Raw genomic sequence first — 19594 nt, 5'->3', positions numbered from 1 at the left:
GCCCATGCGCAGCAACGAAGACCCAACACAGCCAAAAAAATAAATATATTTATTAAAAAAAAATTAAGGTCAATGACAAGTACTAGATTTACATTAGTGTTTTTTAAGTGCTAGGTTAACAGGACCCTTGGATATGGCAAATGATTGCAGGTTATGACAACATTCACCACAAGCTTTTCAAAATAAAAGTTGAATTAAAATTAAAAATATTTATTTAAAAATATTTTTTTGAGAAAAGGGAAGAAAGGAGAGAGGAGATTTTCACAAAAATCTAAAAATGTTAATTACAGTTAACAGTTCGGTAAGTCAGAGGAATACCCAAGGCAGGAACTCTGAAGCTTCCTGAGAGGATGTAGGTGAAGGCAATAAATATAATGGGTCGGTGTAGTCAAAGAAAACATGGATCAGCTTGAAAAATGCCAACCCTGGGCCTGAGGCATTTGGCAACATGATAGTTAGGCAGAAGAGGGAATCAACTTTTACACCACAAACGAATTGCCGGCTAGTTCTTAGTTTGGGGTATAACAAGTCAGCCCTTTCCTGCAGACACTGCACAGGAGGCAGCCCTTCCTGCTCAGCTCTGTGGGGCCTGCAGGGACTCTCAACTGAGGCAAGTCTTAAAATGCTCCTCTTTGAGCTTAAAAAGCTCCCAGCTTTTTGTTTGTTCTTTTGCGATCTCCCACTGCCCTACAAAAAAAAAAAAAAAAAGCCTAATCAAAATAATAAAAGATCTCTAAAACCTAGGTAATTTCTAGTTCCCTAACTTTAACCAAAATTACTCTGTCACGTAGCATTCTTTTAGAAATCAGAGGAAAAAATAAAATAATTAACTCTTGCAGGCTTGAGAGACTTGTGAAAGATGTTGGGAATAAAACAACACAGGTAGACCCTTTCCAGTACAATTGGAACATAGCAACATACTTTTCCAATAAATTGTTATAGAGTCTAACTAACAATAGATTCACAAGTTATTTTGAGGGAGAGGGGGAATGGAGAGTGTTGTTGCCAGAGAGCTAAAAAGTATGAATCCATCCCAAATTATGTTTGTATATGTGTCTTATTTCCTGGAGCCAAATAATCTGGCTGGTAAACAAGTTTCAGGCCTCAAGGGGTCTTGGGGGAGGCAGCTGCAGGCTTGTAACTGTCACCCTAAAGACCACAAGAGTTGAGCTAAGCCAGTCATCTCCTGTTTCCAGGGGCCTGATTTCTTCTCAAGGGTTAGCAAAAGGTCAGGCAGCCCCTTAATTTTTAACTTCAATGACAGAGGATGCCTGGAACCTGGACATTGAATAAGGGAAAGGAATCTTCTGTCCCACCCCAGAGCAAAAGCTGTGAGAGGCTTAAGTACTAGCTCTCAATGCCTGCCTGAGGCTCCTGCTGAGGCTGCCCAGGCTGTCTGTAGTCCCCAACTCGGGCCCCACTGTTCCTTCTCTCACACCCACCCCCACCCCAGGCTATCAGGAAGGCAGGGCTGCAAGGGTCTTGCTGGTGTGGGAAGGGAGGCTAAATGTTTAGTTTACATTCTTTAACTCACATTGTTGCTGGGGCTGGTAGCTTTTTAAAGCAACTCCTTACATTTCAATACTACTTTTCTTTAGGGAGCTCAAATTATTTTATTTTTCAATACTTTGTGATGCAGAGTTAGCTATTAGCATGTCCCTTAAAAAAGAGGGAAACAAATTACTTGCTTCAAATTGTGAAGAGATTTAATATCCGGTTTGAACTCTGGGCTCATCCTTTCCACTGATCTCTACTGTTTAACTGCACTGTGGCTCTTCTGAAATTGCCATTTATCAAAACCCTGGAGAGATTATTATTATCATAGTTTTTTTTGTGAGAACCCAAAACAGTCATTCTCTTTCCTCTAGAACCTTTACCTGGGCAACTCCAAATACTCTGTAAAAGTTCTTTATTTGCTGACATAAATCCTTATAAGGAAGCTTCTCCTTCAGTTTTCAGATGAAAGAATTGAGACTGATTTACTGGTTCCCAAAATAACTACAAGGTAGTTGGTAACAGGGAATAAAATAAGATTAGATCTTTAAACCACAGACTCTCCTCCTGTTCAAGAAAAGTTGTCACTCCTGATAGTCAACCTGCAGGACGGCTCAACAGATGGTTTCTCTGGAATGCCAATCTTAAACAGCAAATAATGCAGATTAATTTGCCTAGGCAGTCGTGAGTTTGAGATCAGTATAGTGGACTAATGAATTAGCAGCTGTGTTCTAAGATTTTTAAGAAATTTTGAACGGTAGAATTAAAAAATAAATATTAATCAGAATGGAAACTAATCTCTTTAAGGCAAGTCATTATTTTCTGTTCAATCGGAGAATAAAACACATAATAATATGACAGTTAAACATATAAAATAACTCAGCCATGCCCTTCTTCAAAAACAGAAATAAGAAAGCAACAAAAACATATTATACATACAGGCACATACTGCTTTAAATAAATCCAACATAAAAATCCACATTTTCTAACATGGAAAATTAGAGCATGACTATATTTCAAAGGGCTTCCTTACATCACAGAAGTATGTAGGTATCTTCCCTAAGCTGAAGAAATCTGTGGACTTGGTCTGGAGCCTCCAACTCTACTCCTTTCTGTGTGTCTGGACAAATCACCTAGATTTATTTCCCATAATTCCACCTACTAACAGAGTTGCTGAGAGAGAGGTTTACCTGAGAAAGCATACATTCAAATACTTTTAAAATTGTAAAGCAACATGCAAAAATGAGATACGGTTTTAAAACTAGAATTTGGGTCACAAAATTTGTTTTTCACACATTTTCATGAATTAATCTGTTGTAGAAAGAGGGATAAACTAGTTTGCATGCTTTAATTTACACTGTGTTGTATCTAAGAGTTTTTATTCGGGTACTGAATTTGGCTTTTTTTGGTTATTTTTGATTGACCCAGCCACTGAGGATGATCATGATGGCATTTTGTGGTTTTAACTGGTCATTCATTTCACTTACACAATGCATAATGTGCTTTTGCTGTTTCCTAAAGAAGGCAATGATTTCTAGGGACTATTTCAAATTATTAATAATACTGACTCAGGCAACATTATCCAAACCTTTTCTTCTAAGAACACTGTGGACATCTAAGGAGCCCACTTTAAAGGAAATGAAGGACGCAGTTACAGAACTCCATCCTCCTCAAATAACAAGCAATTCAGGTCAAAGCAATTGTGGGGGCAGGGTGGGAGGGTGAGAACGAGGGGGGTTGGTTTTGATGGAAGGATTCCAAATTGCTCAGAAGACTGCAGAGGTGCAGACCTCACAGGAAATGTAATTTTCTCTCTTTCCAATTCTGAATGTTAATCTGAATGATGTGATCCCTAAGCAGCTGTTTGTGGGAAAATATCTTGATTTCTGGTCATCTATGCAAGTGTTGTCCAAAATAATAAAATATTGTTAGGGTTAAAAATAGAAAATTAATTTCCATAATCAGTTCTTTGTAGATTTTGTGACCAGCTTTATTACCCAATTGGTTAAATTTAATATAGTTATGAAATCAAATTGACAAGCCTCTATTGTGACTCCATTACCGGTATCTGGGCACGTTTAAAAATACAGCTTCCCTTATGGTAAGTAGACGATAGAGAGTTGCTAAACAAACAAACAAGAACTTTAAATAACCTGCTTATATTAGAGAGAAGAGAGTAGCATTCACGTTCAGAGAAGCATCTTTTCTTTCAAGCGTCTAGCACTCTCTGAGCATAGGTGAAAAACTGATATGGTTCACACTGAGCTTTAAAAGGAGAATGTGTAGAGATGGAGGTATAAGAAATTCCCATGAAAACAGGTATGCATAGAAATCAGTATGTGTTCACTACCAGTACTGATTTAAATGATACAATTTATTGTGCTCACAATCACAAGCAGTTGCCTTCACTGTGTGGATTCACAATGGTCTTTTTGATGGAAAGAGATTAGATTCTGGAAGTCTAAAAGCTCTAAAAGCTTTCACTTTCTTGTATTTGGTCTTTTCACAGCAACCTCTGGGTAACAACAGCTCTCTTTCTCCATATACCTTAAAAAGATTTAACTACATGACCTCTTGAAACTTATCAGAAGGAATTTGTATAGCAATTCATATTTAAATAGGTCCTTAAAATAATTTACTAACAAAAGTAGGTACTTAAAAGAAAACACAAAATATGTAAGGACCCATCAAGAACCATACATCAGGACTCCTGAGTTGGTGAAGGATTTTCCTTTGCCTGTGTGGGCATATAACATAGAATTCATTTTCCTGGACTTAACATTAAAAAAAATTATTTCTTTTATCTTCTTCTGTTTTCTACTTTCTAAGAAAAATGATCAGATATTCACGCAAACCGCAGTTCTACAACCTTGTATACAACTCAGGTAAGCACTTGCTCAGGCTGGAAGAGGAGTGGAATTTGTCGGTTTAAAAAACTATGGTGGGGCTTCCCTGGTGGCGCAGTGGTTGAGAATCTGCCTGCTAATGCAGGGGACACGGGTTCGAGCCCTGGTCTGGGAAGATCCCACATGCCACGGAGCAGCTGGGCCCGTGAGCCACAATTGCTGAGCCTGCGCGTCTGGAGCCTGTGCCCCGCAACGGGAGGGGCCGCGATAGAGAAAGGCCCGCGCACCGTGATGAAGAGCGGTCCCCGCACCGCGATGAAGAGTGGCCCCCGCTTGCCGCAACTGGAGAAAGCCCTCGCACGAACCGAAGACCCAACACAGCCAAAAATAAATAAATAAATAAATAAATAAATAAAAATTAAAAAAAAAAAAAACTATGGTGAAAAATTGTTTTAAAGCAGACCAAAGCCTAATAGTGTTTTGCATTATTGAAAAATTAACAGAAAGTGTGCAGTGCTGTAACTTACCAGTTAAGAAAGCTCACATAATCAACCATGAGGAACAACTCAGTGTATTGAGTGTACAGTTGGAAAGTACTGGCTATGAGTTCTCACAAAGTGGAGTATGCCAGGAGTCAGTGTTGGTAGTACAGTGGTGAGCAGAGCTGGCTTCAAACAAAGTTGAATATGCCAGGGACAGACCAACAATCCTAGCAAAAGGGCCACACACTCCATGTGCCACTGTGTCACTAAGTCAATGGCTATCACCCACTAATAATATACTAACCAGCCACCAGTAGTCCTTATTTTTCAGGAGCCTCTTATGCAGTTTATGACATCAGTTTATGACATTTTTGGGGTAATCCTCAAATTACTGCTCTAGATAACCACAAAACACATATTTAAAAGGCCCTTTAAAAAAAAAAGGCCCTTTTATACTGCAGGTGTCTATATCATGTATTTTGTTTGAGTAGCCAGAATATGTGATTATAAAATTTGTGATTATAAACTGGTAACTTAGCACACTAGTAAAGCACTAAGTTGATACACCCTGGAGGTTTCTAAATCTATATGAATTCCTGTAATTTATCACCTTACTTTGGCATTCTTGCCAATTCATTTGCTGAGATACCTCATAATGATCACTTGTAAAACTTTAGAACCACAGTGACAAATAGCACATTGTACTCACAATGATGCAACTAATAGTCAAAAAGATGAATTTAAAGAACTTTTTGCTTTAAAAAACTTGCTATAGGTTTTTGTAATGACTCAAGACATGATATTTCCACTGCCCCTCACTTGCCAGTACTAACCTCTTCTCTCCCAACTGAATCATAACTGCTGTCCCTTCTTTAAATCCACCAAATCTGCCAAATGTATTTTCAGAAAACCCCTGCATTTTTTCATGTTTCTCCCCTACTGAAACATCTTGTGTGCCTCACGGTGATCAAATCTTTAACTTGGATCAGGATCGATGAGGGAAGGCTGCCTACACAGGGGCACAACTGAACTGAGTTTTGAGGGGTGTGTAAGAGTTAACCCAGCCAAAAGAAGGGAGTGAGGAGTGAGGGCAGTAGGGGGTAGGGATCGGAATCGAGCAAGATAAATCGCTGGTGTTTGGTTGGGTGTGGGAGTAGTGGTGATAGGACCAAGTTTGAGAAGATGCAGACATCAGATCATGGAGAACTTGGAATGCCATGCTGAATAAGGATTTCACTCCTGTAGAGAACAGAAAGAAACCGAAGTAATTTAGATCAGGAAATGATGTGCTGAGATTTTAGAAAGTTTACTACCTAGGTGAAGAATGAATTGAAGTGAGGCCAGATTTACCGTCTTGATATAAAGAATCACATCTTTTACTATCATTTCTGGCACAGTCCTTCATCAGCGCTTGACAAGTTAATGGTTGATTAGTCAATATTTCCTTGTACATTAAAAATATCCTAGTTATACACATTCAGTTTGCACTTAATCCTTCAGGCCTACATCTATCCTGTGGATTACCACAGTGGAGCCAAAATGTGAAGATGATAGTTGCATGCATGCTTTTGTCTTGGAGTGGATGGAAGGTGCTCAAATACTTCCTACTGTTTCTCTGTCATTCTGGGAATATAGAGAGAAAGAAAAAAAATTTTCCCCCAAATGCAGACAGACTCTAAGTGATTAGAAAAGATGACTATGTTTGTTGTGGCAAGGTTGATTCTACATCTGCATAATATATATTTACTGTCATTCTCTTATCTGTATGGCTTGTGTTTTATCTGCAATATTTTGGTATTCTATAATAAGTTCCTATGATCTGTCAAGAAAAGTTTCCATTATTTTCCTCCTTCAAAGAAAAAGGTAATCAAGATACAATAATTTGGATGTGATCCTCCTCACCCCTATCCTGTGAACATATTAGTGAGATTTAAGATAAAGTGGGCCTAGAAAAATGGTACAGATGAGCCGGTTTGCAGGGCAGAAGTTGAGACACCGATGTAGAGAACGGACATATGGACACCAAGGGGGGAAACCTGCGGTGGGGTGGGGATGGTGGTGTGCTAAATTGGGCGATTGGGATTGACATGTATACACTGATGTGTATAAAACTGATGCCTAATAAGAACCTGCAGTATAAAAAAACAAACAAACAAAACAACTAATACTAAACTTTCATTGGGTTATTTGTATGGAAATATGTTAATATAAATGTTTCAGACATTACATGAAATTTCTAAAAATCTTATATGTTCTGGTATAATGTTATAAGTCATAATCCTAGTTATTACCTTAAAATGTATATCTCAGAAATAACTAATTTTCTTGTCTACTGCATTATTATGAACTTTCATCAAATTTTTAACTGTGGTCATTTTTAAGTCTTTTGTCATTTACAGACAGTTCTGTGTGTACTATGATGCTTTTGCAAATATGTTCCTATAAAAGGGTTTCATCTTTAAGAAATTCATGGAAAAGACTCTGACAAGTACAGGTTTCTGGTAACTGACTGTACTGCTGAACTGAATGAATAAGCATTTTCAGAACTCTAATGAAAAACTGATGAACTCATAAAAGTGCTAACAAAAGATCAAGATGAAAAAAAAAATTACATGGGACTGAGTGAACTGATGAGGATGAGTATAATTTTTGTGACTTTCTGTCTGAATTAAAAAAAAACAACAACAACAAGGACTCAGAGGCAAAGAATATACAAATCAATTTTCACTGCAAAGTAAAGGAGCTGTTACAGTGGAGGATTACTGGACTGAATGTCAATATTATGACATAGTATGAGTGTGTTTCATGTTTGGTAATTGCAATCATTGTCGCTTTTGTTGTGGTCATCCATGTACAATGCTTGGTGTCAGTCTATTTATCTCTTGTAAAAATAAAATACAGTGTGTGTGTGTGTGTGAAAAAAAAAAGATAAAGTGGGAATAATTTATTAAGCTTCTAATGAGCAGTATTTTCTTCTGGATATCAAGGAATTGCAGAACTTCGATTATGATGCTTTGGCCAATTAATATTGTTAAGCCTAAAGCTGATTATTTCAAGAAAACAAATATGTGAATTCTTTTAATGGTAACGGTGAGCTGTGTTTTCAAATGCTCAAGATTCTTTTTTCTAAATATGCCTTTTCATTTAAGTCTACATATTGATTGGGCTCCCCAGCTCCTCTTTAAGCACTTTACTTAAGAATAGAGCAACTGTTTTTATGTCCTATATCCAATCACCATTAATGGCATAACACAAAATATACACAATAGATTTTTCAATCATTCTATTATAAGAGGACCTGAAATTCTGCTTATTGTTCTTATCCTAATAAGTCAGGGGATGAGATGGCTCATTCTAGCACAAAGATTAAGTTTTCTACTAATTGTGTCTATTCCCCCTTTTACTGTTTACTTCCCCAGAAGGAGTATGGTATTTATGTCTTCATACATTTGTGTACAGGCACAAAATAGTTGGAGTCCAACATTTACCTCAGAATTGTATGACTTAAAATTCTTGAATGTCATCTGAGATAGTATCAAATGATCTTATTACAGACAATATTAATCAAGTCTGATATATAAATTCCAGAGGTTTTAGCAACATATTTGTTATACATTATTATCATAGATAGGTTGCCAATAATATATGCTTGCTCTCAGAAAAGAAAAAAACTAAAGCTTTTAATAGTTTCTATTGATCAGACCAGAAACTCAATGAGTGTAAAATTAATGTTAACTATTTGAAGATAAAATAAAGTAAATATGTATGACCTTATTTTAACACATAGGAAAAAAATTTAAAGCTGATATCCAAAACAATTAGGAGAATAAGCCAATGTGAACAACAAATACCTAGAATATCTAATTCAAGTGAGCTGTTCCCATGATTGGAACTTACTAACACAGGGCATAAATAACATTAATGCAGTCTTTTAAAAAGCCTAAGTGAACAGTTGTTTTCTCTTAAGGAAATTTCTTGCACCTTATCTGGGACACGTAGAGCAATGTACTTTTATAATCAAACACTGTTAATACTTCCATTGGTTCTGAAGCACCTCTACTCACGCCTTCACTCAAGACCTTATCCATAAAAGATGTGTTTTCACCACTTCTAGGGGAGGGGAGTTAATTTTTTTGTAATCACCATGCTGTTAACATTCTATTTCCTTTGACTTATTATAATCAGAAGAATTTCTAAAAAAAAAAAAAAAATGCAGTTTTTTTTTTTTTTTAAGTCATTGCAATTGATCTGCTAGACACTGGCAGACAAGGAAGTACATTAAATCATGTAGCACTACTGACATTTTACAATCACAGCAGCATGGCCATGTCCCTGCCACCCCACCATCTAACTCTTTTTCCTTCTCTCCTGATTTCTCCTACTTTCTAAATAGCTAGTCGCCTCGCTTCCAGAATTGCTTCATTCCTGGCATTCCTTTTTTTGGCAACAAATAATTCATACAGGATTTAAACAATGTCTAACTACCCCCCCCCCCACCCCTCCCTGGGCCTCTGCCCCACAAATAATACCTACTAATTGCCTTTTTTGCTACCTTAGCCAATTTTCAGTCCTTTCTCCAAAATTCCTTCTGATCACAGATATTCAAAACATCTTGGCCAGGAAAACCATTTAAGTATACAGCATGCCTTTGGCTGATTTCCAAAGAAGCTGCAAATTTTATTAGGATATTGTTCATTGTGTTTTATAAGTATTGTATACATACAACAATTTAAAACATGACTTTCTTCCTTACCCAGGCACCCAAGGGGGAACTGTTGTAATAAGTAAAGTAGTAGTACTTTCAAAGTAAATGTAATAAATAGGATATGGAAACTTAAAATTCTTCCCTTTGCTAATACTGAACTTGCAACTCTTAAATGTCTTCTATGTGACTTTTATAAAAGAATTTTTAAAATTTCCTACAATACAGACTCATCTCACAATGCTGCTATACACCTCTGTTCCACACTGCCCCCCCCCACCCCGCCCCCAAGAGTTACAGCCAATTTTAAAATGTTCAACACAATTTAAAATAACAAAAGTTAGAGTAATTTACAATGAAAACCACTCACTCATATAAAGGCATTAGAGAGAAGTTGACAGTTTAAAGACCCTTGCAGGGTATTTATCAACAAATCAGTCACATTTATCTCATCTCTGTTTTCAGCAGATTATCTGCTGCCTCAATCTTACAGGTATGTCAACAATTCAGAATTCTCCAGGTCCCTGGAGCTAACAGCAGTTAACACCAGGGTCATTTCTTCCCGGAATTTATGTTGATACAGGATTCTTTCCAGACCAGCACTGTTTCAACAACTGCCTGTCTGTTTCAACTTTAGAGACAGGATAGTAATAGGAAATAATAAAAACAATACTCACAACCATAAGGAGCCCCCAAACCTTTTCAAAGAACTTTAATTAAACAACATACACAAACCACCCCTGGTAATTGTTCCATGGTGTGTTAATGCTAAATTCCTTTGAAGCTGATTTCCTCTTTGAGTCTCAGAAAGCTGAGGTTTAGAGTAAGTAGGTGTTGTTTGTTGCCTTATCTCTCTGCCTGACTGGCACTTCTGTGTAGGCTGAGTGTATTTCAGCTTGTTGGGAAGCTCCTGTTGCAATAAAAATATTTCAAACACTTTGTTCCTTAGTTGGACTCAAGCAGTTGCCCTAAGCATTGGAGCAGAGGCATCATGACAGTGCCCTTTGTTCTACCATATCAATTCTGTGAACTGTGTAATATTCCTGCTGTTCCCTCCTAGAATGCTCTTCCTCCAAACCCTTCCCTCTGTCCAATTCTACTGAATTTTTGAGACCTAAAATCCCAATTCCTCCAAGAAGCTTTTCAAAATTCCCTTCAGCTAGTAGTCTAACTCATTCTTCTAAACTCTATAATTCGTTGGCTGTTCTTCCTTTGGGTAGCTTACCATTTTTTATTTGATAACGCATTTTTTTAGAGAGAGCATTTTCCTTCTACAGACTTTGAACTCCTTGCTTTAAAGCAAGGAGAGTGTATGTTTAATTCAGTACCTGCATAGTGCCCTGCATGAAGAACAGACTCACCTGATAGTTCTTGAATTCACCAAACAACATGAATGTGCCATTGTCAAGAGAACAAATCATGTGTGGGTTTGGGACTAAGCGTCCAATAAATATTGAGAGACTGACGCATTCTTCATATGTGAAATGGATCTGCATATCTATCTCATATAATTGTTTTAAGGATATAATAAAATGCAAACATATTCTTGAACAGGGTTAGGCACATAGCAGATGCTTGGCAATGCTCCCTTTCCTTCTGTTCATTCCCTGCATTTATTGAATAGTTGATGTCTGGTTGCTCTTCCTGGCCAGCCATTCTCAGAGGGTAAGAAAGGATATTTCAGGTGCATCCCTTGTGTTCCCCTATGCAGAAGCAGCTAGTTTGGTTCCAGTTTGGCACTGGACCTGCACAGGCTAAAGGGGTACAATGACCCCACTGGTCAAAAATTGGCCTCAGTTGTCCTAGGGTCTTTAGTCAGACTCCTAAATGTAAATATACGTTCTTTTTTTCCCGTGTGCTGTGGCAGTTCTGTGTCACTGAGACCTCCCCACTCAGAATTATCTCAGTTTTATTTAAAGGAAAATGGGATGGGGGCTTAGAGAGGCTTAAGGTTTAATTAAAATCCCACTTTCTATTAATTACCAAAAAGCTTAACAATATAACTGATGAGTGGTTTAAAAACTCAGGCTTGGGAATTTAAGTACTACCAGTTCTGCTACTACCAGTTCTGTGGGAAATTGAGTGTTACTTAACTGCTTAGTTTTCTCATCTGTACAATGGTGATTAAAGCACCTTACCTCACAAGCTTTTTTTTTTTTTTTTCTTTCTGGAAACATAAGTAACATAATGAATGCAAACCACAGAGTTCAATTCTTGGCACATAGTAGGTACACAATTACATCAACTGTAATTATTAAACATCTCTTTACCTTTCAAGTATGTAAATATTGATTGCCTGATCCTTTAAAATTCTTTTACATAAATGTAAAACAATACAGCTTCGCAGGGTCTGCTGTTTTAAATCTCTGATCTGGTCTGCAAGCATTTTTCTTTTTCCTAATGGGTTCTACATTTGCCATTTCTCAAGTTAACTTCCTAGAGAAACAGTTCAACATTGGAGGAAACAACTGATAACCAAACTTAACTGTTTAATTTCTTTCTTCTGGTTTCCATAATAAGCCTAGAATACTTTTATAATGAAAAAATAAATTAAACAACTAGTAAAAGAATTACTGAGTGGCTCTGATCATCTGACTTTTAGGAGGAGAGAAATGATATTTCACGTTCTCTAATTTTCATAACTGGTTTGCCATCTTCTTCCCCTTCCACCTCCTTTGACTATGTTACTAATATAGTGTTCTTTGTGTGTGTGTGTGTGTGTGTTGTTTTAACTCTGTTCACCTCCAAGTTTAATTTTTCGTAGATACCAGCGCTGTGTTCACGTGTGCGTCGGCGGGGCGCAGCAAGGCGGGCGGGGCTGCTGCCGGCGGGGCCAAAGTCCCCTTCTTTCTCCTCCTCCTTGTCACCCGCGGGAGGGGGTTGATTGTTCCCCAGCCTAAAGCCTCCTACCCAATCTTTTCACTTCCTAGATCAACCACTCGCTCAGTACACTGGGTGGAGTGCCCCGAAGTACCTGGGCAAGACACCACAATCGCAATTTACAGGTTGTAGGAGCGCCAGTGCTTTCAGGTTTTCTTTTTAAAAATATTTATGGAGGTCATAGATCCTTTAAAATTTTTAGTAAAAGCTAGGGGCGCTTTCTCCCAGAAACATGATCTCACCAAATTTCTGCAGAGAATTTCAAAGTGTTTACAGACTCCCGGAGCCTCCAGATGAAGTCCCATGGGGTGGGGGTGGGGGCGGGGGGCCTAGGGGAACAGGTTAAGGAAGGGAATCTTGGACTGAATTCTTTTCACACACACACACATATATATATATATATATATATATATATATATACATACATACACACACTTAATATACGTAGATACATATATGACACATCTGAGTAAGAGGTTGTTTTTAAAAACAGTGCTTTCCCAAAGTAAGCTGGTCTGAGTCCGGAGACGCGACAGATCGTACAAAGGGCCGGCGACCCACAGGTGGGCAGAACACCAGGTCCCGCACCCTCAGGAAGAAGCGAGTCGAAGCAACTGGGCGCTGAGGGGGAGGGAGGGGGAGGGAAGGGATAAGGGGCAGGGTGGGAGCGGTGCAGGGCACAGCGGGGCTCCACTCACCGTTGCCCACGAAACTGCGGCCCTTCCGGGCCAGGGTCTGCTGCACCTGCTCCTGGATCCGCAGGCTCTTGACCGCCTGGCCGCTGCTCCCCGCCAGCTTCAGCTTGGCCTCGGAGGGCAAGGCCAGGCTGGAGCTGTCCAGCTGCCCCAGGATCTGCTGGCCCAGGACTGTACGGATGTAGCCGCACTCAGCCGAGGAGCCTGGAGCTGCCATGGGGCCGGAGCTGGCGACCGAGCCACGAGCCTGCCGCGAGACTTGCGGGATAAGCTGCGGCGGAGCCCCGGCCACTGGTGCGAGCCCCGCCCCGCCGCGCCGGCCCCGCCTCCGGCCCCGCCTTCGCGCCGGTGAGAGGCCAGAGCAGCGGCGAGCGAGACCTCGGGAGTCCCGGCGCCAGGCCTTGCCCCGGGAGAGGGGGCGCGGCTCCAGCGCTGCAAGCGCAATCCGCCAGGGAGCGGGGCCGGGCGGGCCGCGCGCGCCGACACCTGACGAGTTGAACTCCTTGCAGGGAAGCGGGAGAGGGGCGCGGTCCGCCCCAGGGCGTGCACACTCTCCGAGTCACCTCGGATCCTGTGGGCCGGGGCCGCGCTCCGCTCTCTTTGCCTCGCCCGGCCTCGGCCCAGCCCTCGAAAAGGATGTGATTTCCGCTTGATTGCTCAAGGGCCGACCTCCAGGCAAGTGCATACTGGAGAGTCACTTCTGTTCTTGGGCTGGGGTTTGCCTCTGGGATCCCGGAGTGAGTAGTCTATCTGGTTAGACTCTGTCAGACTCTTCGAAACATTTCGTGGACCTGGGGTGAGAAGGGGCTATTTGGTCAAGCGGAAAAGGAAGTAGGAGGGAAATGTGCCAAGAAGATGTCTTGTGTAAAATAAGACATTTTAAAATAGTTTGTTTGTTTGTTTTGTTTTTGCTTTAGTACAGTTTCAGGGACTGTGTCCTTTTTGCACAGATGCAGTCCCGGAAACCTATGTTCTTCCTCACTGAGAGTTTCTGTTTTCTCTTGCACATACTCAAATTGTACCCAGTACACTCTTGCTCACCCACTCCTCTCTTAGGAACACACCCACACAGAGAAACTCCAATAAGAGAGCACACTTTCAATAGGTGATACTTTCTAACAGCCCTGCTAACGATGATGAAGTCCTGTTTATGATAGTCTCTTTGTAGGGGTCCCATGGAAGGAGCCTCTGACTTTCAGTCTTATCTTCCACAGCTTATACTTACCCGGCTATTAGTTATGTTTCACACTTAGTTGACTTCTGAGAATTTGAGAGCTAAGCTCAACAGAAAGAGTCCTTGACCTTAAAGTTTACAACAAAGCCACTCGTCCTGCTTTCCCTCTTTGGACTTGAGAGGCAGAAAGAAAAACATCTACCCCTGGTATTAAGATAATCTTCCCGGGCTTCCCTGGTGGCGCAGTGGTTGAGAATCTGCCTGCCAATGCAGGGGACACGGGTTCGAGCCCTGGTCTGGGAAGATCCCACATGCCAAGGAGCAACTGGGCCCGTGAGCCACAACTACTGAGCCTGCGCGTCTGGAGCCTGTGCTCCGCCACAAGAGAGGCCGTGACAGTGAGAGGCCCGCGCACCGCGATGAAGAGTGGCCCCCACTTGCCACAACTAGAGAAAGCCCTCGCACAGAAACGAAGACCCAACACAGCCATAAATGGATACATAAATAAATAAATAAAATTAAAAAAAAAAAAAAGATAATCTTCCCTTTGATTGCTTGGGATTGTATGTCCACTTTCCCTCAAATCACTCAATTATTGCAGAACCCCACTTATTCAGTGGCTGGAAAACACAGCTTCCCCTGTCCTCATTTTCCTACAGCATACCCTTCTATCTTTACACACACACTTAATGCACAGGTATAAGGCCTTCCAGGGGGTGAAGAGGAAATCAAGGGGCCCAAAGCCTGGACAGCTGGAGCGGTGATAGCTCTGCCACCCTTTCTCAGCTTAAGTGAAGCCATGTGGATGGTGGATCTTGGATGCAATTCCTTCTATCCCTGCAGGACCAGTCTTGAGGTAGATTATACCTTGTGAAGAACTCAGTTATATAGCCAGATGTAAACATCCAAACCTGGTGCTGAGATTCAACTGAAAAGAGAAGGGTGAACTGAAGGGGAAGTGATATAGAGACTTCCAACATCAAACTCCATTCCTGGTCCCTTCTTCTTCCTCTCCCCCCTCCCTACTCCTGGCCTCCTCTGGCAGCTCTGTGAATGCTGCATTGAAAGACAATTTCAGTACCTGCCCCACAGGGTCAGCTGGGTCATTCTTTGTTTTTTGTGCCTGGAGAGCCATAACTTACAAGGTCAGCTCTGTTTCCATCTAGATCCTTCACCATGGGGGGTGGAGAGGAATGTTTCTCATTTATTTATTTGATTGAACCAAACTTCATTTACTTTTTTCCTCTCAAATTGATTTTTTTTCCAAGTGTGATGTTGTAACTGACTAGCCTAATATCCTATTGAGCACGTAGACATCTTGGTATTGGGTAGTTGTGTGATTTGACAGGATGGTTAAAAGCACAGCTTGTGAATGAGGCAGATCTGGGTTCAAATCTTAGCTTGTCCTTTGTATACAGTGTGGCCTTAAGCAAGTTTCTTTACATTTTTAAGCCTCAATCCTCTTAACTGTAAAATGGGAGTAATAAAAATACCTACCATGAAGTGCTGCTGTGAGGATTAAATAAGTGGTTCATAAGAAACACCCAATGAATAACTGCTCAATACTCTTTAACAAACATCCTCCTGAGATCCAGTTTTGGATTTCCTCACCTCCTTCAGGTCTCTGTTCATATGTCAACTTATCATTTGGATGAGATGCTTTCTCTCTCTCTCTCTCTCTTTCTCTCTCTCTCTCTCACACACACACACACACACACAGAGTCACTATCTGCCTTCTCTGCTTCATTTTTCTTCATAGACTTATTTTCATACACATGCTTTATATTTAATTTATTTGTTTCCCTACTGGACTGTAAAATCCATGTAAGCAGGGACTTTGTTTTGTTCACAGCTGTCTCTAGGACCTAGAATAGGGCACATAGTAGAAGACAGAGATATGTTGAATGAATGAATGAATCATGTATAAAAACACATATATTACATGACTGCTCAACAACTGTTAGTATTTAGGTATTCTACTAGTTAGCTATGTAATAGTCCCTGTAAATAAAAAACAAACTAAACTGAGGTAATTTTTGAATGCTTTCAGGATTCAATGATTCATTAGAATAATCCCTTTGAAAATAAGATAAACATAGAACTTAATTAGAAGAATACCTTTGGAGGTGAGAATCCTATTGCAATAGCAATGGTTATTTACAAGGTAAGAAATGCAGATTCTGGCATTGTGCCCCCAAACATAGTCTAGATGTACTTCTGTTCCAACAGAGTGCAGGCCCTGTCATTTTCTCTGCATTTACTGGGAAAGCTGCCTAGCCGATTTCGTAAACTGTGAGCAATACGTGTGAGATAACTGCTAATCGTAGTTTCTAGCCAACAAATTGAAGCATGGAAGTTAAACACTATGAATACTTTTGTGGTGTTTTGCTGTTCTACAATCTGCTACTTTTTAGTGTTTAGGTTCAGTTTTGAAAACTCTTCCATCTCTTTTTTTTTCATTTACCAACAGAATCTGATAAAAAGAAAAAAAAATAAAATCACAGGAAGATTGAAGTGGAATGTAAATAACAGATAACAATTATGAGGCTACAGTTCCTTCTGCTGGAAACCTACAATAAGAATTCAAAAATTCTTGAGTTTTAAACTTGTATTTTTATCTGATTTACACACTATAACCTTAAAACACTAATCTTTTATTGTTTTCAAATCTTTAGTTAGGGCTTCCTCAGCATAATCTCTACTTTCTTTAACCATATATAAATTCCAATATGAAAAATCCAGGAAGTCACTAAAAGACTAAACATAGTATAAATTTTAGAGCAGAAGTAATATTTTAGTAGGGAACATTAAAGAACATTAATGGCGCCAAAACTCTTTGGTTCAGATTTAAAAAATAAACTCTAACATTTTCATGAGTATCTTCCCTTATGAAATATTTTCCTGTTACTATTTGTAGGCTACTAATATCTATTGCTTTTAAAACCTATTTCCCGGCAATTCCCTGGCAGTCCAGTAGTTAGGACTTGGTGCTTTCACTGCAGTGGGCCCGGGTTTGATCCCTGCTTGGGGAACTAAGATCCCTGCAAGCTTCGCAGCCCGGGCAAATAAATAAATAAATAAATAAATAAATAAATAAATAAAACGTATTTCCTAAATTAGTGTAAGAGACCTGGCAGATAGAAAATTTAATATAAACCACGGGCTTTATTTCCTCTTTTAGCAAATGGATATGTTGCCAAGGCAATGGTAACGGGTTTATCTTTAGCCACATATAATGAGGCTGGATCAGGAGTGGAAAAGGAAGCTCTGAACATGTAGATGCTGAACACCACTCTCTGATGGGAACTTTCAACAGCAGTGAGGGTTAAAGTGTTTATCTTTTTTTTTTTTTTAAATTTTATTTATTTATTTATTTATGGCTGTGCTGGGTCTTCGTTTCTGTGCGAGGGCTTCCTCCAGTTGCGGCAAGCGGGGGCCACTCCCCATCGCGGCCTCTCCCGTTGCGGAGCACAGGCTCCAGATGCGCAGGCTCAGCAACCGTGGCTCAGGGCCCAGTTGCTCCGCGGCATGTGGGATCCTCCCAGACCAGGGCTCTAACCCGTGTCCCCTGCATTGGCAGGCAGACTCTCAACCACTGCGCCACAAGGGAAGCCCCAAAGTGTTTATCTTTAATGCAGACGTTCGTTTTATCTGCTATTTTGGATATATTGTGAGTGTGTAGGTCTGAAAATTATTCTTTTTAAAAGACCCCAAATATGATGTGGGAGATGGAAACCAGGTGGGCAACCATGAGGGCTGGCAATGAGCAATCTGCTCATACGGAGGCTTTCAAAAGTTCCTTTCATGACTCCTGGGCCTGTATGCTTTCGGTACATCAGTTAAAACGATTACCTTCTGGGTGGATGACTACAGCTGATACATTAATGGTTGTCAGATCTTCCATCTCATGGCCAAAGAGGCTGAAGGGAGGGAACAACTTGGTGGATTTCCACCATACATTTTTGGCTTCATATGAGACAATGTTTCTTACTTCGTCTCTGCCACAGAACCTAGCAATGAGGTTACTAGCAGGTGCGCAATAAATAGTTAATTGAATGTAACCTCTCACCTATGGGCATTTTGATTAATTAGCTTGCCTCAGAGGGGGCCCAGGTGCAGCTGGGGATCCTGAAGGTGGTGGCTTGGCCTGAAACAAAAATCTCAAAGTGACTTGAGTGCCCAAGGGAGCACAGTGTTTAGTGTTTTTTAAGCTTATGAAGCTATGAAGCTTAAGTTTATGAAGGTATCAGAGACAGTTGGTAGAAGTGATTTTTTGTAACTTTGTAGAACAGTGGTCCCCAACTTTTTGGCATCAGGGACCGGTTTCGTGGAAGACAATTTTTCCACGGTGTGGGGGGCATGGTTCAGGTGGTAATTCGAGGGATGGGGAGCGATGGGGAACAGCAGACGAAGCTTTGCTCGCTTGCACGCCGCTCACCTCCTGCTGTGCGACCCGGTTCCTAACAGGAGGCAGACCGGTACCATGGTTGGGGACCACTGTTGCAGAGGATCTAGCACCTCAGCATCATGCATTGTTTAAATTTTAAAAATTATTGCACTATACACTTTTTGAATTGTTTGGAAATTATTCGAATATATGATACTGATTCATATACGTGTATGTATATTCAGTGACAAATAAATTATCTGTATTTTAGATTTGTCTCCTTTTTCCATACATACTATTATTTTCTTGCAATTCCAAAAACTGAAGTATTATATTCCATGTAGAAAAATAATACTGGCTTGGATTTTAAAAGCCTCATCACCCACCTTTTTTCCTTCACAAACATTATCATAGAATGATATTGGGCTGGCCAAAAAGTGCCTTCGTTTTTTAAGTAAAAATAAAAGACACATTTATCATTTTCACCAATAACTTTATTGAACAACGTTTTCACCCTTTTGTTCCCTACCTTTTGCCATTTTTCAAGCAAATTCATAATTCCATCTTCCCAAAACTTTTTATCTTTTTGAGCAAAGAACAATTCCAGGTGCCTTTTACAGTCTTTTACAGGGAATTGAAATTTCTTCCATTAAGAGAATTTTGTAAAGATTGAAATAAATGGAAATCTGAAGGTGCAATGTCTGGTGAATATGGCAGATGACTCAGAACTTCCCAGCCAAGCTGTAACAGTTTTTGCCTGGTCATCAAAGAAACAAACATGTGGTCTTGCATTATCCTGATGGAAGATTATGCGTTTTCTGTTGACTAATTCAGGACTCTTTTTGTTGAGTGCTGCTTTCAGTTGGTCTAATTGGGAGCAGTACTTGTTGTAATTAATTGTTTGGTTTTCCTGAAGGAGCACATAATAGAGGAC

The 19594-nt window shown here is 40.1% G+C and overlaps 1 protein-coding gene across 2 annotated transcripts in view; it reads right to left on the bottom strand.

Moving 5' to 3' along the window:
- The window catches only part of PKP2 (plakophilin 2), a 94626-nt gene extending 81269 nt beyond the window's left edge, over positions 1 to 13357 (bottom strand). For both annotated transcript variants that reach the window (XM_007175656.2, XM_007175657.2), the window contains exon 1: positions 13103 to 13357. In XM_007175656.2, the coding sequence (XP_007175718.2) occupies positions 13103 to 13316 (214 nt within the window). In that variant the 5' untranslated portion in view covers positions 13317 to 13357. The remainder of the gene's footprint in view (positions 1 to 13102) is intronic.
- Positions 13358 to 19594: the final 6237 nt, after the last annotated feature.

This window comes from Balaenoptera acutorostrata, chromosome 11 (assembly GCF_949987535.1).
Source record: "Balaenoptera acutorostrata chromosome 11, mBalAcu1.1, whole genome shotgun sequence".
Taxonomy (NCBI): Eukaryota; Metazoa; Chordata; class Mammalia; order Artiodactyla; family Balaenopteridae; genus Balaenoptera; species Balaenoptera acutorostrata.
This window is presented reverse-complemented; position numbering and strand designations above follow the sequence as displayed.